Here is a 22,737-nt window from a genome sequence, read left to right as displayed (position 1 = left end):
ATTTTTCATATTTAACCTTTTAAAAATATTTAAAATAAAGAACCGGAATAAACCAAATAAAAGTTTTTAAAGTTTGAATGTCTGATAAATCAAAGTTTCTATTCATTTGTATTCAGGATCATTTTGGTCTATTTTATAGTATGACTCTAAACCATTGTTCAATTTTTTAGACGATGTGGGATATTGTACCCATATTTTTTATTTATCTATTGAGTAATATATGTCTGTTTTAAAAATTTTGTATTACATCATATGCAGGAAAAAATCACAATTTTTATTAACTAAATATTTAATAAAATAATTCAAGATAATTTAAATATAAATTCAAATAAAAACAAAATGGAATCATATATTTATGTTTGAATGTAATTTTGAAGTTTTGGTAACTAATATTAAAATCAATGCATGAAATGTAAAAACTTTCCAAAAAGTATTTTTGAACAAAAACTGCTGCAAAAATACTAGTATAGATATAACGAATTCTAATATATATATATATATATATATATATATATATACATATATATATATATAGTTCAATCATTATCAAAAAATTTCACTAAATCAAAATAAGCTATAAAAAGAGAAATTCTCATTTAGTTGATTTTTGCATTATTTATTAATGTCATCCATATTAAATTAATTTATCATTATCCAATAACTATTAATTTGAAATTCATCATTTTAAATATCTCATTCTAACAATAGAATTAGTTGTCCAATTGGCTTTTTTGAGCTAATCTTTTGTTGACAAAAAAAAAAAGAATTAGTGATTATTTTTTTTTTAAAATAACCATCAAATTGTTATATTTTATTTTCTGAGTTATAATTTATTAATTAAGGAAAAATTGTCACTTTGACCGTAATATAGATATATCTCAATTGAATATATATATATATATATATATATATATATATATATTTCCTATATGATAAAACGGAAGTACACAACTTTCTTTGTATACTATATAATTTTTATAAATTGGTTACAAAGTAGGTTATAGATTAAATATAGGTTTGTTATCATAAATGTTATAGATTAATTGGTCAATATACATTTCAGAATATCCCAAAGAATCTTCTGAAAGAGAATATTCTAATGATTTATACAATTTCCAAAATAAAATTTTTAGTATTCTATGTATTGTTACAAAATATATACTGCTAAGCGTAAAAAGGAATAAAATATTGGCAATTTATCACATTTAATAGTGATTTCCTATCCAGTTAAAAAAAAATCTGACCTAAGCATGGGTCATATTAAAACAGTTTCACTAAACATGTTCAAAAATTAAAATTAAAACAAACAATAAATATAACCATATCTTATACATAAAATTACAAAATTAACAATATAAAATTTACAAAATAGTTGTTTTTTTCAAACTATCATATTTAGCATATGATTTTATTGCATAATATTTTATCTAAAAAAACTTTTAAAAACAATCATATGAATTATATTTTATTCTAAAATTATAATATAAATAAAATAAATTTCAACATGTGTTCTGGCACGGATCCTAATCTAGTAAGGTATGTATATCTCAAACTCTTTAAAATCATGGTGTAGATTTCAAATTTAAGGTATGCAATCTAATTAATATTTTGTAAATTTGTATAAAAAATAGAAGTATTCATTTACCATAGTGTATATATATATACATATATATATATATATATATATATATATATATATATATATATATATATATATATTTTGTCGGCATTTACCATAGAGTATATTGAGCTTTTTATCAACTATTAAATAAATTCTCCTCTGGAGCCAACGGCGGACCCAAGTAGAAGCTACGGGGGTCAACTGACCTGGGTAAAATTGAAGTTTCAGTAGCTCAGTTGGTTTTTTTCAATGTGCTGACACCCCTAAACCCAAGTTCAATACTCCCATTCTACACCAATAATCTCTTTTCCTATTTTTAATTTTTAACTGTGTAAAAATAAAATTATTGACCTGGGAAAATTTTTCCCCTAGATCCACCACTGTCTGAAGCTATTTTGAAAAATAAAATAACAAATACAAAGGGACGAAGACCAACCTCAGGGCCTCTCCCAATGGCATATCCTGAAGTCTACTCTCTTGATGAAGTTCATCATATTCATCAGTTTATCTGCTTTTTGTGTCACTAACGGGTGCTCAGTAACACAGTGCCGAGAATATAAATCGATCATCAGTTGCGAGATTCTGCTTCGCTGTTGGAGCAACATCACTTGAAGTCTTGAACGTTCTTTTCTTGAAGAGAGAGGAATTTATTTTCCTTACAATAATGTTAGTCTCGGCATTCAGCTTAGTACCTTCAAAGTGAGCTAGTTTGCCTAACTTATGCGGCTCTCTTTCAGGTTGGCAAGATAAAACTCTTTTTAGTTTCTGTATTTTGTGTTTCCTGTTTTATATGCGGTAAAACCTCTATAAATTAATAATATTGGGATTAATATTTATTATTTATAGTATAAATTAATAATTATTAGTTTATAGAGAGCTTTATTTTAAAATTTTAGAAATTATGAATTGAGACAGTTTTGTTTTAAAAAATATTTATCACGGAATCAGAGATTTGTAAAACTTTATTTGCTATGCATCCTGAGAAGACTCCAGTTCCGGATGGGATGAGTGCTTTGTTCTTCCAAAGGTTCTGGCCCAATCTCAAAGGTGATTTAGTGGCTTTAGTGAAAGAATTTTTCCGTACAGATCGTTTCGATCCTCGGTTGAACGAAACGAATATCTGCCTTATTCCTAAAACGGAAAGGCCCAAACGGATGACGGAATTTAGACCTATTAGTCTTTGTAATGTGTGTTATAAGATCATTTCTAAAGTATTGTGTTTTCGGCTTAAGCGGTTTCTTCCGTCTCTTGTTTCAGAAACCCAATCGGCTTTTGTTTCAGGTCGTCTTATTACAGATAATATTTTGGTCGCTCAGGAGATGTTTCATGGTTTAAACACAAATCCACGGTGTAAGTCTGAGTTTTTGGCATTTAAGACAGATATGAGCAAGGCTTACGATAGGGTAGAGTGAGATTTTTTGGAAGCGGTCATGGTCAAGTTGGGTTTTGATAGAAAATGGATATCCTGGATTATGTGGTGCGTATCTTCTGTTTCGTATCAGGTTCTAATTAATGGTCAGCCTAGAGGCTACATTAAGCCACAGCAAGGATTACGGCAGGGGGATCCCTTATCCCCTTATTTGTTTATTCTATGTACAGAGGTGTTGATTGCCAACATTAAGAAAGCGGAACGCGATCAGAGGATTACGGGTATTAAGCTTGCTAGGGATTGCCCCACCATCTCCCATTTGTTATTTGCTGATGATAGTTTCTTTTTCTGTAAGGCAGAGGTAGATGAATGTACTACGGTTATGGGAATTATAAGTGATTACGGGAAGGCATCGGGACAGGAAGTTAATCGGGATAAGTCATCAATTATGTTTGGGAAAAAAGTGCTTCCCGAGTTAAGGGCCCAATTACAATCTGTTATGGGTATCTCCAAGGAAGGTGGTATGGGTTCGTATTTGGGTATGTTAATGAGCGATTAGAGGATCGTGTGAATAGTTGGTCTGCAAAGATTCTATCGAAAGGTGGAAAGGAAGTAATGATTAAATCGGTGGCTTTGGCACTTCCCACTCATGTTATGTCTTGTTACAAATTGCCAACAGACTTAACGACTAAATTAACTGGTGCCATCTCAAAATTTTGGTGGAAGTCTAATGATAAGGAGAGAGGATTACATTGGGTTACTTGGGACAAGTTATGTAAGGATAAAGGTGACGGTGGATTGGGTTTCCGCGCCCTAGAACAATTTAATGACGCCATGCTGGCTAAACAGTATTGGCGGTTAATTCATTATCCATCATCTCTAATGACGTGGGTCATACGAGGTAGATACTTTCGAAATAAACATCCTCTTCAGGCTAAGAAGCCGTGTTCCCCCTCACTTGCGTGGAGGAGTATTTTTTCAACTAAGGACATAGTGGAATACGGGGCACGATGGGTAATAGGTTCGGGTTGTAACGTATCGGTTTGGCGAGATCCGTGGATCCCGGATACCCAACCAAGACCGGCTAATGGTCGAGAAAGATTTTTACATCCAAATCTTATGGTCAATCATTTAATTAATCCTTCTACCAAGGAGTGGCATTTACCAATTTTGGAAGAGTACATGGATCCACGGGATATTCAAATCATTTTATCGATGGAGATAAGTAAATCTTTTAAACCGGATAAATTAATCTGGCATTATTCTAGTTCAGGGAGGTATTCGGTCAAATCTGGCTACCGTATTGCACATGAATTAATTAAGGAGGTGGAGTACGGTCCGACGTACACGGCTCTTAAGGCCCAGGCTTGGGAACTCAAGGTTCCCCCGAAGATCCAGCACTTTTTCTGGCAAATGGCTCCAGTTATCTACCTGTGTTGGAACGTTTGGCACACCGGGGGGTCCGGTGCGGGACGCTCTGTAGTAGATGTGGTTTGGGAGCAGAGACTATTAATCATGCGCTCTTTGAGTGTCCCCGATCACGTCGTATTTGGGATTTGTCCCCATTAGGCTCTGGTATCGAGGGCTTTCCCTATGCCTCTATTTATTCGAATTTGGATTTTCTGTTTTGGCGGGCGCCGATAGCTTCAGATCTTCGATTGAAATTGCCATGGGTAGTTTGGTCAATTTGGAAGGACAGGAATAAAAAAGTTTATCAGAGCTGTGAAGCTGAGCCGGTTGAGGTTATAAACCAGGCGAATGTTGATATGCTGCTATGGGAAGAGGTCAGGTCATTCAATGCGGCCCCTTAGGATTCTTTACCTTTGGAGGTTCGGGATTCTGTTCCTCGGTGTCAGGTAGATGGATCTTGGAAGGCCTCAGACCCTTTTGAAGGCTTAGGCTGGTGGCTTTGTAATAATGAGGATAAAACCGTGTTATTAGGAGCAAGAAGTCAGCGGCGCGGTCCTTCACCCTTACATTCGGAGTTGCAGGCGCTGTTATGGGCGATGTCCTCCCTTTCGGAGTCAGGTGTTAATTGTCAGCTTTTCGAGTCAGACTGTGCCGAATTAGTGTCAATGGTGCAATGCCCGGATGAGTGGCCCGCTTTCTCCAATTTACTGGATGAGTTCAATCTGCTTCGCTCTTCCTTTCCTTCTTTCCAGCTTTTGAAGATTCCGCGCACGACCAATGTTCGGGCAGATTGCCTTGCTCGAGCCTCAAGATCTTTACTTTCCGCAAATTCTTTTGTAAACTCTTTTCCTCCAGTTTGGGCAACCAACCTTGGAGTCTTATTTTAAATTAATGTTTGGTTGACAAAAAAAAAAAAAAAAATAGTGATGTAAATGTTGTATTGTTTTAGACTTGAAATTTTAATATATAGATAAAGAATTTTGACAATAATTTAGAAAATAAATTACAAAGATTATAGATGAATTCACTTATACAAACGATATACATAAACTCGGATCTATGACTAATGACTTAATTGTCTAAACTAACAATTTATAATACTATCAAAATGAAATCTAAAACTTACAGAACTTTTTGGTTATTTTTATGATATAGTTATAAAATATACTACCACACTATTTTTAAAAACAAAACACAACATAACAATTATACTATAGAAATGAGGTCAAAGAAAATTCAATTAAAAAAAAAACAAAAGCATACATTAGTATATGAACTTATATATATATATATATACATGTAAATTTATATGATTATTAATTTATAATATTATTTGGACTATATTTTACATTGAAATTTTTTAAAAGTTATTATCTTATTATTTTATACGATTTTGTCTAGCAAAATTTTTTATTTTATTTTGTTTATTAATTAATCGAATATTAATATATAGAGGTTTTTTTTATGGTTAGAAATATTAAATCTGATTTCTGACGCTATCTTTTGTGTTATGGTTAGAGATACAATTGTAAATGCGGACATATTAAAGGAAAAGGGGGTCAATTGACCGTGTTAGATATTTAAAGTGTGATAGTTAGGCTTTGAATGGGAAGACAGAAAAATAGCAGATCACCAAGTGGCAAGTCGACCTAGGTCGTGGAGTTGGTTGTTTTGGCCGCTTAACAGAGAGGAAAAAAGAAGAGAAAAGTTGTTCTTGAGTTTTTGTGAGTTTTTGGGAGATTTCAAGGCTTTGTGGGTGAGATCTTTCTGTGGGAAACTTGCTGGGAGTGTGGATTCGTCCATTGTTGGTCAGAAACTTCCTGCAGAGAGGTGAGTGCATGACCATGGTTAATCTAAGCCTGTGATTCCTTGTTCTTGCTTGTTTGTTGTCATGTTTGTGTGTTTTTCTTGCTGGGATTGATTGCTACAGGTTCCTACGGATTTATAAGACTTGGGTTTTGAGTATTGGACGATTTGGTGGAGTTTGGGGGCGAGATTCGACTCTCGTTTTTGTCTGGATCGCGAATGCAGAGGGAGTGTCGATCGACACCAGTGAAGCAGCATCGATCGACACTGTGGAGTAGTGTCGGTCGACACCGTTGAGCTAGTGTCGGTCGACACTAGGCTGGTGTCAGTCGACACTAGGCTGGTGTTGGTCGACACCTCCTTTCCAGCAAGTCAGTGTTTGTCCTGGTTTGTATGATTTGTTTGTTGATTGTTTGGAACATTGGAATTACTGTTGCTTGTGTGTATAGCCCAGTAGATGGGAGGATTGCCTCACTGAGTGTTTATAAAATACTCATGCATCTCAATGTGTGTTTGTGGTGCAGGTAAAGGCAAAGTGTGATCGTGGAATCAAGACAATGAAGAAGAGGATGTTCTAGAGACTCGATCGGATGTTGTCTGGCATTGCTAGGTTGCTAGATTTAGGTCATTAGAAACATTGCTAGGTTGTTGGTTCCATGTTTTCTGATGATTGGTTATTTGTATATTGGTTATGTTTTGAATATTGGTTATTTATATTTATTGGATATTGGTATTGTTATTCCGTTGTTGATTGTGATTGTTGTTAGGTGGCTAGTTGGTATGGGACCACTAGTTGTAGTTTATTTATTATTATTATATTTATATTTATTATTATTTATTAATTAAAAAAATGAAAAAGTTAGGTCATTTCATTTTGGTATCAGAGCCCTTACGGTTCTAGGTTTGGGTTCACTAGGCTTTGTGCTGTAGATGTTTGGGATTTGCATGCTTTGATTGATTATGTGAGTTAGTCAATTGTGTGTGGCATGGAGTCCTAGAACATCCTCTTCGAGCCTACTTTGTGATTCCACAGTGAGTTTATGTTTTCTGTGTTATAATAGAAATTGTTTGCTTAGTCTTCTGTTCATGGTAGTGCAGATGGCTAGAGATGGTGCTGTTGCTGGTCGTGGACGCGGATGTGGTCGTGGACGCGGTAGTGGTCGTAGTAGGGGCAGAGGCCCAGCAGTGAGTGATACTGCGGACCAGAGTGTGACAGCTGAGGGTGTTGGCGAGTCGCAGGGTGTCTAGGAGGATTCCATGAGTGTGGTCGGAGGGGGCGGTGTTGATGCTCCAGTGGCCGGTGTTGATAGGGTCCTGGGTGTGGGAGTCCCAGCAGGTGGAGTTCCTGGTGCTGACTTTATGGCTTTGCTAGCACAGTTGTTGGAGCGGTTGCCAGCTGTGGTACCAGCTTTGGCTCAGGTATTGCCACCAGTGGTGGCGGAGGAGCGGCAGCCAGTGGTTGCAGATGCAGGAGCACATGGACGTTATTTTTCCATGCTCAAGGAGATGAAGGGTCTCGTGACTGTTCGGATGGTACAGACCCTACTGCTGCGGATGCGTGGAGGACGAGTGTGGAACGTAACTTCCATACTCTGAGATGTCCTGAGGAGTTTTGGGTGGACATAGGGGTCCATCATCTGGTTGGTGATGCTCAGGTGTGGTGGATATCAGTGGCTTCTAGGAGAGTGCAGAGAGAGATGACTTGGGCTGACTTCGTCTTGGAGTTCAACCGCAAGTAATATCCTAGAGAGGCATGGACCGGTTGGAGGTGCAGTTTTTAGGAGACGCGGTCAGTGCGGGAGTTGGACTTGGAGTTCAGTCGACTTATATGTTATGGGGGCCGGGCTATGGAGCCTGAGGAGGCCCAGATCAGGAGGTTTATGAGGGCTCTTCGTGATGACTTGAGGGTCCATTGTAGAGGACGTAGTTATGCTACGTGTGCAGAGCTGGTTGAGACTTCAGCAGAGATTGAGGAGGATATCCATCAGCTATTGCCGTAGTTTCCATGTCACCTTCATCATTCTATGAATTTGTGTCGCTAATATCAGTATGCTCCATTACTTCCGCAAAATCTTCATCAAAATAATTTGAAATTCTGATAAAGTTATGTAGTCCCATTGTAGCCATCACCACTCTTTTTTGAACATGAGTGTTATATCTAGGAAACTCACAAAGGATCCTCCATTTCTTCTTCCAAACTCCAAATGTCCTCTCAATGACAGAACGTAGTGATGCATGACAACGATTACTTATATCTTTCGGATCAAAAACTGTCTTCCAAGGGGTGTAGGATCTTTGAAGCGGTAACCATTCATGGCAATTGCTTTATCGTACAAATCAATAATTATTCTTTCTCGACTATAAGTCCATTTGTAAGTTTCTTCGATCTACAAGTTTGAATTTTAAAAAAAAAACTATTGTACTTAAATAATAACTAAAACTTAGACAAAGGTGTAACTTTATACCTGTGTTGATGTTTCTGTTGGAAAATTTGTATCTTCTTGCACTGATGAATTTCTGTTTTGTCTGCGGTTAGCCATACCTACAAATACAACTTTAAATTGATTTTTATTTATTATATATAAGAGAAAAATTAGAAAATACTATGGTGAAAACTTTCAATTACTAATATATTATCACCAAAAGTTGATAATAACTTATTTATCTTAACTTAGATAAACTATTATATCTAACAATAAATCTTTTACAAAATTTGACTTATGAATGAAATAAATGATTCCAAAATTTTTTTAGAACAATATTTGATATTCTACAAAATTAAGTGAGACTTATAAATAATCTACAAATTAAGTGAGATTTATAAATAATCTACAAAATTATGTGAGACATATGCATATATATTCAGTATAAGAGACATATATATATATATATATATATATATATATATAAATAAATATGTACTTAAACATTTTCATAAGCTTTAAAAGTTTCTGAGAAAATAGATTTACAATATTCTAAATGATTATCTAATAGTAATTATTGAGTTCATAGCACATTTTTAATCTATAATAAGAATAATTATCTATCTTTATATCTGATTAGACAAAGATTTATGTATATAAATTTTTCTAAACATGTAATCCTATACAATATATATTCATATTATATATTAATATTAGAAGAAAATATACCCAACAATTATGAATAAATAGGATAAAGTAATCATAATTCCATGGAAAATATCTAATAACTAAGAACAAATTTTTATCAAAAAAAAAATAAGAAAAATATTAAGCACCACCATATATATATATATATATATACAAATATAAAGTGAGCATCCTTATTACATAATTGGTTGAAAAATAAGACAGTTTACAATAAATATTATATAACATAATTAAATGGAACTATTTACATATTATATAGAATAAATACATTTATTTATTAGATAAAAGTACATACCTTTCAACAAAAGAATATGGAAACAAGAAGTGATAGGTAGAAGCTTTGATTGTCTTTTAAATTCTGTTAAAGAAAATAGATGTTAGAAATAGAAAATAAAAATAAAAATGTGTTTATTTAAAAAAAATATATACCTTTGATGGAGAGAAGATGAATGGAAATAGAGTTGATAGGAATGTGTTTTGTGTTTTGTGTTTTGTTGTAAGAGTTAAGAAATGGGCATTATATAGAAGGTAAATATGTTGAATCTGTGGGCTTATTAACTGTTCTGCCGATTGACAGCTTCAAAAATGTTGTGGGCGAATTTATTAGTGTTTCTTCTGCATTTATAGCTAAAAGACAAAAAAAAATAATCTGCAGACAGAGAATTTAAAAAAAACAAGGAAAAGGTTGAATGGTGCTTTTAAGAAAGAAGAACTGTATGGTCGGGTCCACTGTTTTTTATCTACTACCCCATTCAAGGCCATTGATTAGGGCTGAGCAAAATAACCGGTCACCAAATAACCGACCGAACCGAACCAAAAAAAATCAAACCAAAACCGAACCAAAGTTCCTTCAATAACCGAATGGTTAGTAAAATCCTATGTTCAAACTAACCGAAACCAAACCGAACCGAACCGACAATTAAATGGTTAAACGAAATATCCAAAACCTAGATTATACCCAAAATAATATACTTAATATTAGGCAAAACTATAAAATAAACTTAAAATATTAATTATTTCTACATTCAAAACAATTAAATACTTTAAATAATCAATATATTTAAAAGTTATTATTTTCAATTTAATAAGTTAAATACTATTTTGTAAAATCGGATCAATATTTTTCCCCCTTTTTATATTTTTGTAATATAGTTTTGGTTAATTTTGGTTATATTCGGTTATTTTTTGTTACTTTTGGTTATATTAGGTTTATTTGGTTAATTTCAGTATAATTTATGTTAGTTATGGTTATCTCTTCAACTAACCGAACCGAAACCGAACCGAAAGAAACCAAACCGAACTTAACCGAAATTTCTAAAATATCCAAATGGTTGTTATATTCCTATATCCAAACTAACCAAAACCGAATACAACCGAACCAAAACCGAATACAACTGAACCAAAACCGAACGGTTAACCGAAAGCCCATGCCTACCTTTGATGCTGTTCACCCTTGATCTGCACTTAAACAGCCAAATATTTGATCCCCTTTATAATAAAACTGAAGTAACACAACATTGTTTTGTAGACTACAGTAAAACCTCTATAAATTAATAAAGTCGGGACCATGAAATTTTATTAATTTATAGAGGTTTTAATTTATCGATATAGAGAAACTTTTCTAATTTGGTAAAAAAATATTAAAAATAAGATTTAATCTTTATAACTAATATTTTTATAAAATCAATTACAATGAAAATAACAATTATCATATTTTGAAGATAGCACTCAAAGATTTTTATATAGTAAAAATATTAAAAATAAACTCTAATAAAAATTAATGCGTAGATATATATATATATATTTAGATAATTTTATATAATTATTAATTTATATTATTGATGGGACCATATATTTATAAAGGAATTTCAAAAAAATTATTATTTTATTATATTATCGAATAGTATCCAAAATTACACTAGTCCCAACTTGGGACTGGAGAAATTTATTAATTTATAGAGATTATTAATTTAACGAGTATTAATTTATAGAGGTTCTACTGTATATAATTTTAATAAGTGGTTATAAATAGGTTATACATTAATTAAAGGGGCATTCTCAAAAATGCCTCTTTTTCCATACCCATTTTTAAAAATACCTCTTCATGTTGACTATTTTTAAAACTACCCCTCTTTATATACAAAATGACCAAATTACCCTTATTGAGTGACAGCAAGAATGTACAGTCATCAAAATCGAAAAAAATTTCCCGCCAAAAAAAAAAAAATTCCGCCAAAAAAAAAATTTTTCCCGCCAAAGAAAAAAAGTTTTCCGCCAAAATTGAAAATTTTTTCCATCAAAAATATTGAAATTCATACCTTATAAAAACCTTGTAAATGCTTTTAAAAAGCTTTTAAAAGCGTTTACAAGGTGTTTAAAAACCTTTTGAAAACCTTTTAAAAGCGTTTACAAGGTGTTTAAAAATGTTTATAAGGTTTTTAAAAACACTGTAAAAGCGTTTGCAAGGTGTTTAAAAACCTTTTAAATTTTTTTTTAAAAACCATTTGAAAACCTTTTAAAAACCTTTTAAAATTTTTTTAAATACCTTGTAAAAGCGTTTACAAGGTGTTTAAAAAACATTTTAAAACATTTTAAAAAATCTTGTAAAAGCCTTTACAAGGTGTTTATAAGGCTTTTATAAGGTAGAAATCTTATAAAACCTTTTAAAAACCTTGTAAATTTTTTGGCGGGATAATTTTTTTGTCAAAAACTTTTATCAATTTTTTTTGACAAAATTTTTTTTGGCGGGAAGTTTTTTTTCGAAAAATTTTTGGCGGGAAAATATTTCGGAAATTTTTTTGGCGGGAAAATTTTGTTTTTCTTTTTATTGATTAAAATATTTTTCATCTAAGGGTAAAATGGTCATTAAAAATTAAAGAAGGGCAAATATAAAAATAGCCAAAAAGGGTATTTTTGAAAAAGGGTATATCAAAAAGGGTATTTTTAAGAAATTCTCTTAATTAAATGATAGATTAATTGGTTACTGGTTAAATAATGGATGCAATTTTAATTGTTTCCGAAAATCTTATAGGATATTCCAAATTGATAGATTAAATTGGTTACCAAAAATCTTATTGAGAATATTCCAAATTGATAGATTAATTGGTTACAAGATTAATAGTCGGTTCAACTAAAATTTATTTTTGAAAGCACATTGTTTCCAAAAATCTTATAGAGAATCAAGCAAATTTATTTTTTCGGAATCACATTGTTTCCAAAATCTTAAAGAGAATATTTCAAATTTATTTTCCGCATATTTTTTTGCTAGACTATATTTTTAACTAACTTATTAGAGATAATAAAAATATACTATGAAACATAAAAAATGAATAAAATCTTCAATTAAAAATAAATTCTTAATGAGAATTTTCCAAACTTTCAATATAAACCATCCAATTCTCCTTTCACCATTATCGACATTGCTCATATCCATATCGAAAATACTCCAAAATAGAAATGACAATCGTTTCTCAGTTTACCATGATAAACATCTGAAATATAATATTTTATCCAAAAAAACTATCAAAAACAATTATATAAATTATATTAAAAACAAATATATAGAAAGAATTTTAACCCGTGCTCTAGCACGAGTACTAATCTAGTATACTTTTATTCTGCTTGAACCACTTAGTATCGTAAATCTGTAGGTATTGACACCCCTAGACCCGTGTTCGGCTCCCCCCTTAAGACGGTTTTGCAGGCTTTTTTGTTTTTTTTATAACATATGTGATACGGTTCATATAAATTATGATCATGGTTAAAATAATTTCTATGTCCGCCTGTCCGCCATTCAACTCGATCTTATGTGCAATGCAAGCTCTCATATAGAAGTGTAGAACAATGGGTTACATTGTAAACTTGTTTTAGACTGCATCGATATGTTAGAAAATGTTTTGATTATCATGGGAGAAATTGGTTATATCTCCATCTAGAGTGTCCACCTAATTAGAGAGTTCTCTCTTTTGTGTACTTTGTTGTATAACTTACGAATAATGTGATCATTGATTATTTATAATTTTTTAGGAGATGGATGATAATGGTTATCTCTCAATCACACATTGCCCACGTTTCTAGTTTAAAATATAACTATGCGATATCTCTCGCACGAGCTAACGTTTTTTTCCAAAAATTAAAATATAATATTAAATGCTACAATTTTTTTTTTTTTATTTTGCTTGAGACATAATTAATTTTATTGGTGGTTTAATTGGACCAACCACCTTTTCAAGAATTTGATCAACAGGTCATGCTAATTCAATGGTATCCGTCGATCGGTTATCAGATTTGCACATAGAAAAGGCTCATGTGCCATCAGCCCCGTCTCAGTAAACTTTTTGTCTCTAAGCATATAGTTATTTTGGACCCTTTTCAACATAAACTTTTTTTTTCCTTTTTTTGGACCCCATCTTCCTAAGGTTTTTTCAAAAAAAAAAATTAGTCCCCTGACCACCGCCCCTCTCGCCATGGGTATGAGCCGGGCCTGTGTGCCATCAATAGCACCTAATCTATGCCGGTTTAGGCTACAAAAAAACATAAAAAGATTTCACCCAGACAATTCATCCTTTGTTTTAGGTAAATTCTCTTGATTTGAGAAATAGTATAATATCAACATTTGTTGTATTTAGACTTGCGGCCTATAAATACTCAGCGCCGGCTCTGCATATATGACACATTTACAAAAGTACGTTTCTTAGTAGTACATGCCGAAATGTTTGGTATAGACTCTACGTATCAAATTAACATGGCATAATATCATCTACAGCTTGTGTTAATTCATGCTATTATACAGCTTGTGTTATATCTTTCTTATTTTCCCTAAGTGCTTGCTTACAAAAAAAAAAGAACGAATAATTTCAAATTCTGAGAGTCATCAATTTAGCGCTCCTCTATTTTTGACTAAACTAAACAGTAAATATCATTGTCGGCAAGAAGAGGGAGATGGAAAGAAGAGAAAAAAGGAGAGACATCAAGACAGTTAGATGGAAGACATAATTGCATTAGCCGCAAAAAAAAAATAATGAAGTCTGTATATCCAAAAGAATCATGTGGCTTACGAAAATTCCTTTACTTTTTTATATGGCTAGAATTTTGCCAACGGTCTTCTGAATATACTCTTTCTCTGACCTTATATGCATCATAATACTGTTCCACCCACTTAATATACATATATGTACATCCCTTCTCACCCAAAGTCAAAACATAAACTTCTTTTGCGTTTGATCTTGTAACAATCCCAACCCAACTATGAAAATTAACATCCGAGATTCCACCGTTGTCCGGCCTGCCGCCGAGACCCCAGTCATTAATCTTTGGAACTCCAACGTTGACCTCATCATCCCTAGATTCCACACCCCTAGTGTCTATTTCTACAGACCCACCGGCGCCTCCAATTTCTTTGACCCTCAGGTCCTCAAGGAGGCTCTTTCCAAGGCCCTCGTCGCCTTTTACCCCATAGCTGGTCGTTTGAAGAGAGACAATGATGGTCGTATCGAGATCGATTGCAACGGCGAAGGTGTTCTCTTCGTTGTCGCCGATACTCCCTCTGTCATTGACGATTTTGGGGACTTCGCTCCTTCCCTCACTCTCCGCCAGCTTATTCCAGATGTTGATTACTCCGCCGGCGTCCACACTTTCCCGCTCCTCGTCTTGCAGGTTAAAAATCGATGCCTTGTGTTTTCGGTTTCTACTTTTGTCTTTCTTTTTAATCTTGGTTCCTTGATGAAGTAGGTGACCTTCTTTAAATGTGGGGGAGCTTCCCTTGGGGTTGGCTTGCAACACCACGTGGCTGATGGTTCCTCTGCTCTCCATTTTATCAATACATGGTCTGATATGGCCCGTGGACTTGACCTTACCGTTCCACCCTTCATTGATCGAACTCTCCTCCGCGCTAGGGACCCGCCTCAGCCTGCTTTTGATCATGTTGAATATCAGCCTTCCCCCACTATGAGGATCCCGTCCTCCAAACCAGAACCAGATGATACCACCGTCTCTATTTTCAAAATATCACGTGACATGCTTGTTTCTCTCAAGGCTAAATCTAAGCAGGATGGGAACACTTTGAGCTACAGCTCATACGAGGTCTTGGCTGGACACGTGTGGAGATCAGTGTGCAAAGCGCGCGGACTTCCAGAAGACCAAGAGACCAAGTTTTACATTGCAATTGATGGAAGGTCCAGACTTCGCCCGCAGCTGCCCCCTGGTTACCTTGGCAATGTAATATTTACTGCGACACCATTGACCGTTGCAGGGGATCTTGTATCAAAGCCAACATGGTATGCTGCAGGGATGATTCATGATGCTATAGTTCGCATGGACGATAACTATTTGTGGTCCGCTCTTGACTACCTAGAGATGCAGCCTGATCTGTCAGCACTGGTCCGCGGGGCACATACCTACAAATGCCCAAATTTGGGAATCACGAGCTGGACCAAATTACCCATATATGATGCAGACTTTGGTTGGGGTCGTCCCATATATATGGGACCTGGTGCAATTGCATTCGAGGGTTTGTCTTTTGTGCTACCAAGTCCTACAAATGATGGCAGCTTATCCTTGGCCATTAATCTCCAATCTGAACACATGAAACTGTTTAAGAAGTTTTTCTACAACATATGAGAGAGATTAGTCGCTGAAGAAAAAACCCTCGTTTTTCCCCTACTAGCTAGGGAAACTCCTCGCTGAGCTAAATTCGCCATTTTGCTTCTTGTTGCAATTCATTATCTTGTGTTGTATAGAAGGGTACCACATGCTGATGGTCTGTAACATCTGGACTATGTCATATTGGAACTTTGCTTTATCTTCAACCCCAAGAAAATCTGCAAACTGCTCAAAAATCTTTAAAATTTCCTCAATGGAGCTTTTTTCCCATCTGTGAATACCAGAAGGTCATCTGCGAAACACAAGCGTGTTAATTGAAGATATTTACAGCACGGGTGATAGCATATTCGTCTTTCCATTGCTGCCTTGTCCAGCATTTGAGACAAAACATTCTTGGCGAATTCCTCTTTCACTTCTAAAGACCTCATAATTAATTCCCCATTGACTTGGACGGTAAAACATGTTTTAGTTATAGAGAGAGCCCAATCAATTTGATGAACTGTAGAAAAACTCAAGAGCCGAGAGAGTGGAAATGAGGAATGGCTATAGAACAGAGTAGAAAGCCAGATATCCATCTTTATGGCACTAGGAGATGATGATGAATCTTTATGGTAGTTATTTACTATTTTCAAAAGAACATTTTACTATTGTCCATGTCTCTCTTAAGAAATCCATGGTGTAGCCGTCAGTGACAGGGGCTTTATATCGTGGCATGCAAAACAGAACATCTTTAATCTCTTACTCTGTAACATTTTTTATTAGAAGTACCCCAGCTGCTTCTGGACATCTGAATGTTACCAAAATCTCTGTCTCCTCAATCGGTATACCTCTTGATAATTTTTTGGCCTAAGCAAGAAAGTCCCGAAAAACCGTTCAGTCCCGAAAGTACAGATGCCTGTTTTAGCACAAGAGATTGAAAGTGAACAAGTTATCTAATTTATGTATCAAACTAAAAAAACATACTAACCATCAACGCTCCATAAATAAGCCAAAGTATTGAACACAATACAAGAGAGCTCTTGGTTTCTCTATACGTGCTGCATCGCATCGTAACGTTGTCGCCACCCCAACAGCCGCCATTACACTGCATGCAGGTGATTCTTATCTCCAATTATGGCTATTAACTGTTTTGTTTTCTTGCAAAGTACACTAATAACAGTGAGCATGTCGTTCACGTAATTTTTTCTTTGTTTTGACGTCTATTGCAAATTCGTATAATCATAAGACCTGTGGCAAAACATCGTCTAAATAAATAAAAATGTGGTATCAGAATTTAGAAATAAATTATTTAAAGTGAGAATTACCCAGTTTGACACAAATATGAGGTATAATAACTAGATTAACTCCCAAACTACGATCAGAACTAGAATGACCCCCCCCCCATTTAAGTAAAAAGACCGAAAAACCTAAATTATTATTCTGTCTGCAGAAATTAATATTTTAAAAAATCTATTGCCTACGATACAAAAGAAAAAAAAATCATACTCGATCATAACATAACTCAAACACTTCTTCGTTTTTCTGGAACTTTTTTGCTGGGTTCTTTCTCTTTTATCTTTGATTCTTTAAATCGCCGGTGAACAACGAGATTAATCGCAGCTAATTTCCTTCTTTGGGGAATAAGAACCCTAATCGCCGCCGCTACTCTATTTTGTTGAGCTCGCAAACTCCTCTGTCGATTTCACCAAAAACCCAATCCGATTATTCATAGAGAACCGAGACCGAGTTTGTTGTTCGTCTGATTCGGTAGGTATCCTGTATTGCATGCTATTTCTGTTCAATTTAGATTTGGGTGGTGGTGGATTTTTGTCTTGTTAATTTATTAGATAAACGGTTAGTTGAATTATCCCGTTTTGTTGCAGATCTTGCTCCGATATTGCTTCGGTACTTCTCAAAATAATCGGTGGCTTCAATTTTCAGTGGGTTCAATTTTCGGTGGCTTCAATTTTCATTTTTTTGGTAAGAATTTTGTCTAATTTGATGGGCTTTGTTTAGATAAATTAATTTGCCCCCAATTCGACAGTGAATGATTTGAAAGTTGATTGTTATAGCTACAAATTTATTTCATTGTTTTGCCTAATTGACAGTTTTTTTTTCATTCTCGTGTTTGAGAATCGGATATGTTTGTTCTTCAGCCAGCTAAAATTTTTAGATTGTTTTCTTGGATTAGTGTAGTTTTTTTACAGATGTTTTGTTTGTGATGGGTTTTAAATGTGTTTGAAGCTAATCCTATCATTATATTTGTTGACTCATGATTTAAATTCAATATGTATAGGAATGGCATCCTCGAGTACAGTCTCAAAATATCCTCCTCGCCTCTATGAAGAAGGAAGATCTCCTTGCAAAACAGGAGCATGAATCACAATTGCTATTTGTCAAAAATTGGGAAAATGAAAGAGGGTTTAGGCTTGGATGTGTGGGGTAAGTTGAAGGAATCATCTCTTGGAGTATTTATTAAGTTAGCTGAACTATCATACACATGGTCTGCCGCAAAAGTTCACTATATCCTTACACATCAGCTAGCAGTCAACAATTCGCATGAGGTATGGTCGTTGATTGATGGTAGACCTATCAGATTTTCGTTAAATGAGTTTGCTGAAATAACGGGATTAAACTGTCATCCAATTGACTCGTCGGAGAACATAGATGTTGATCATCATGCATTTTGGAGAGAAATGGAGATTGAAACAACTTCAGATGGTCCAAAGTACACTGAGTTGGAAAAGGTTATGGATTTTAGTAAGACATGGTCTGAAGCGAAAAGGATGATGGTTGGTAGGCTAATGTTATTATCTGTTGTAGTACATGTCATACATCATGGCTCTAGGATCCCTCTTTCAAGTGCTAAAAGGGTGTTTGATGCAGATGATTTTGAAAAACATCCTTGGGGTCGAGTGGCTTTTAGTTGCTTACTTAATTCAGTCAAGATTGTTGACTTAGATAAAGACTCTTACACGGTACAAGGATGTGTGCATGCTTTGTTGATTTGGTTGTATGAGATTGTGCCTGGCATTGGAGAACTATATGGGTTGAGAAGGTCTTCGAGTACTGGCATTCCACTTCTTCATTGGCAATCAACCCGAAAAGGTATCAAGATTGATGATTTCATAAAGAATGAGATGGCTAAACATGGACAGGTTAGTTTTTGAGATTAATTACTACTCCATTTGTTTTATAATTTGTCTCTGTTGTTTTATATTAGCTCTATGATGGATGTAGGTGCGTGTAAAGCACATGGTTCATGTGTCGGAGGAAAATATGTATCCTGAATGGAGTGACGACGTGGAGAAGTATTCCATTTGCAAAACGAATTATTAACGATAACGTTAACTAAAACTGTGTTAAAAATATTGAATCTTAAACCAAGCAATGTACCTTGATCTGAAAGCGTTTGTTTAACGCCTTCTGCAACATGCATTGGCAATACCTTCGGCCCAACTCCACCAACAAAATCCTTGTACAACGCTCCTAGAATCTCATGAGTTGCTTGTCGGGTACGTGAAGAACGCTCTGTCACTGAACATGTATGTTGTGAAATAAACACACAGACATGAAACGTTGGATAGTCTTTTCCTGTTGTAGCTCTCACCCTCCACTTACAACCTTTTACCCAACACTTGACAATTAGCAACCTTGGGTTCGACTTATATTTGTAGTAATCGAACTTCTCTACTACGGTTAGTATTTGCAATCGTGTCTCCAAATGCTTCTTTGTTTCATAACATTGACCAACAGCCAACTTAAGAGAAGACAAGTCTAACTTTGCATAATTATCATCTTCCTTCTGTTCTTCAATGAATATACCTAAACTTGTCTTCTTATTTGGTGAAATAGCAGTAGGTTTTTCTTCTTCTTCTTCTGGCGGAATCCCATACATGCTAAAATTTTCATCATCAGAATCTGTCCCATCAGAATCATCACAGTAATCAAATCTCATTTCTTCATCGTCCACTTCTGAATCTTCATTAGTAATGTCTCCGTCAGCCAATTCAGTATCTACTTCAACCAAAAAATTATCATCTCTGGCTCTTTTTCTCGATCCACTCTTAACTTTAGCCGTCACTTCAACACAAAGTCGAAGTGTGTTGCTCTTTAATTGCTTTAGAAAACCATGAAACTGTCGAGAATTGGTGATAAATACTGGTGGTGTATCGCTCGGTAAGTTTTGTAATAACACCTTCGAAATCTTGTAACTCAACCCAATATCATATATTTTCTCATCCAAACCCTAATCTTCATACACCAATTGGATACAATCATCGTAACTCATTTGCTTGTTACAGTCTAGAATTCGACCCCCTCTCTTATTATCAACAACAAACAACCACTTGACTTCATCAAAGATCCATTTGCCACAGACCACAATCACATGATCCATGCCAAACCCAAACACAAAAAAAGAAAACTCGTTTAGAAGATCGAAAAGGAGAGATATAATTGACTGTGAACCCAAAAGGAAAAAACAATGTTCAATGGAGTATAGGGGCGCCGTCGTGCTATAGATGGAGAAAAAATAGGAAACCGTTTAGGGAAAACCCTAAAATTTAATGTTTACGTGACATACATGGAAACAAAAATAAAACGTCTGCCACACCTACAATAAGTCTGTCAATGTTTAGTTCAAAAAAAAATCTGAAACTATGAATCTAAAACAAGTCTGTCATTACACGTATAATAAGTCTGTCAATGTTTAGTTCAAAAAATAATCTGTCACTATATAAAAATTAAAAACTGTCATAACCAAAAAAAATGACTCGAACAAACAAAAAACCTGTCACAACATTAAACAAATTTGTAAGGTCATTCTAGCAATTTTTACTTTCCTTAAATAAATCTGTCAACAAACGACAGATTATTGGAAAAAAAAAACAAAAACTGCCATAACATAAAATAAATCTGCCATAACATGCTACAAAGTGTAGGTCAAACTAGCAATTTCAAATTTTGATTAAAAATCTGCTATCTCTCTGCAGATTATTGGTAAAATTATTAAAATCTGTTGTAACTAAAAATAAATCTGTTATCAATAAACGTCATACTAGTAATTTTTTTTTCTCAAAAAATCTGTCACGTTACAACAAATATTTAGTTTAAGAAAAAAACTGTAACAACTAAAATAAAAATTCGGCCACAAATTATAACAAACCTGGTAGAAATAATAACAGGTATGTTATTTCGTTAAAAAAAGTCTGCCGTAAAAAAAAACTGTCACAACTGATTTTTATAAGTCTGTCAACCAAAATAAATCTGCCATTTAAAAGAAAACCTATGACAATCAAATTAATCTGTCACCACATACCACAGATTTTATAATTTTCCCTCTCCTAACCGTTGGAAAAAAATTATAAGGGTATTATGGTATTTTTTTTCTAACAAAGCATTAAAGGGTATTTTAGACATAAAAATAACCCAATTGATCTTAATATTTTAAGAGTTAATTTAGCAATTACTCCTTTGTTTTGGGTTAATCTAGTAACTTTCCCTTATTTAAATTCATAAATTTACGATGAACAAACAAAATTTGGTTCTTCCTCCTTCACAAACTAAAAATAACATATAATAACATAGAGACATACATATAGCTTTTCAAATGTGGAACTTGAGTGAAGAGTTAATGAGATAAGGTCCAGAAATTTACACACAGAACGAAAAAAAAAACGTATTATAATCAACATTTATAAGATGAGATGGGGATTGAATATCTGATCAATAGGGATTCCTATGAGGAGTCTGAGGAGCAGAACGAGGAGGGTTTAAAAGAGGTTGAAGTGCCTTCACCACAATGCGCATATTTGGTCTGAAATTTGCCTCATATTGCACACAGAGTGCAGCCACCGCAGCAAGCTAATCATTATGTCGCACCATATGTCAAATAAAGTCAGACTCATGAAATGTTTCAATCGTCATGCATGTAGATGAATGCGGACAGCAATAATCACTTGGTTTCTTTGGCGTTTTGCAAGAAAAGGTAACATCAGAACTCTGGTTTAGCTAGTTTGGTTCTAATGTCAGCACTCAGATAAACTAGTCTTCTAAGTTGGAACTTTTATGTTCTAATGAATCAATGAGAGGAAATCAATTTTGAGATTAATACCTTGGCAACAGCTTTGGGAGGGTACTCTCCGAGTAGTCTTGCATCAACGCATTGCTTCATTTTGTCTTCACTTAGTTTAGGCCTTTAGGGGTTGCCTGAGATAACACACAATATCTTTAACAATAATTCATTTCTAGGGAACATTTAGAGTCGCAGTAATCTATATGGAGAAAATTCTTGCTTCTTCCAGCGTCTTAAGTTGTTTTGACATCCTAAGTATGGCCTAAGGAGGGCTTATTATCTAAGTTTCTTCGAGGTTTTGACCCCATGTTTGTCATTTTTAACAGACTAAATGAGTTTATAACAAATTTGGTCTTATTAAAAGCCTCTCTTATCGATTCAGCAAACCAGAATGAGAAGCAGAGAACAATGCGCTAAACATTACCCATGTCACTAGACTTTGTTGTCCACGCGGTAAGGTATGATCTACTGGTTGACGGACCCGTAAGGAGCTCCGGCAGGACAACACAAAAACTGTACATATCGCTCTTGGAGCTCAACGTTCCTGTCATTGCATATCTGAAATACAGAGCAAAAATATTCAAGCTTTAGATTCTTCAATGAGAAGAGATGCAATAGCACGTACGGGTAAGAAAAGAAGTGGTAAGAAAAAAGAAATCCATGTGAATGAATAAACTCTACTAATATACTATAGTCAAATACGTACATGCATCCTATTTACAATATGATATTGTTGACTATAATT

At 34.3% G+C, this 22,737-nt stretch overlaps 1 protein-coding gene, 1 long non-coding RNA gene and 3 pseudogenes across 3 annotated transcripts; 2 read left to right on the top strand and 3 right to left on the bottom strand.

The window, feature by feature from the left end:
• Positions 1-7,243: 7,243 nt before the first annotated feature.
• LOC104758119 (uncharacterized) lies at positions 7,244-9,830 on the bottom strand. Of its 2 annotated transcripts, none has more exons than XR_015586007.1 (3): positions 9,767-9,827; positions 9,633-9,695; positions 7,244-8,760 (listed from the first exon to the last, which is right to left on the bottom strand). It is a non-coding gene; the product is annotated as an uncharacterized LOC104758119 (long non-coding RNA). The 2 variants fall into 2 exon arrangements; XR_002036201.2 differs by having other exon boundaries at positions 8,634-8,748; positions 9,767-9,830.
• Positions 9,831-14,330: 4,500 nt separating this feature from the next.
• LOC104758118 (shikimate O-hydroxycinnamoyltransferase) lies at positions 14,331-16,154 on the top strand. The gene is made up of 2 exons (XM_010480937.3): positions 14,331-14,992; positions 15,068-16,154. The coding sequence occupies exons 1-2, from the start codon at positions 14,585-14,587 to the stop codon at positions 15,953-15,955; spliced, it is 1,296 nt and encodes a 431-aa protein (XP_010479239.1). The 5' UTR covers positions 14,331-14,584; the 3' UTR covers positions 15,956-16,154.
• Positions 16,155-18,214: 2,060 nt separating this feature from the next.
• Positions 18,215-19,037, top strand: LOC147924668 (uncharacterized; annotated as a pseudogene).
• A 257-nt stretch (positions 19,038-19,294) lies between these two features.
• LOC147924667 (uncharacterized) lies at positions 19,295-20,219 on the bottom strand (annotated as a pseudogene).
• A 1,424-nt stretch (positions 20,220-21,643) lies between these two features.
• LOC147924666 (protein CYTOSOLIC ABA RECEPTOR KINASE 11-like) lies at positions 21,644-22,543 on the bottom strand (annotated as a pseudogene).
• Between the last annotated feature and the right edge of the window lie 194 nt (positions 22,544-22,737).

The sequence above is a fragment of the Camelina sativa genome, chromosome 17 (genome assembly GCF_030686135.1).
Source record: "Camelina sativa cultivar CO46 ecotype springtype chromosome 17, ASM3068613v1".
Lineage (NCBI taxonomy): Eukaryota > Viridiplantae > Streptophyta > Magnoliopsida > Brassicales > Brassicaceae > Camelina > Camelina sativa.
The sequence above is the reverse complement of the archived record's forward strand: the minus strand, read 5'-3'. Positions and strand labels throughout refer to the sequence as shown.

Excerpts from the sequence above, each read along its gene's own strand:
- LOC104758118 (XM_010480937.3), top strand. The coding sequence starts at position 14,585 with ATGAAAATTAACATCCGAGATTCCACCGTTGTCCGGCCTGCCGCCGAG. Across the intron at positions 14,993-15,067 it reads TCCCGCTCCTCGTCTTGCAG|GTGACCTTCTTTAAATGTGG; the intron begins GTTAAAAATCGA and ends TTGATGAAGTAG.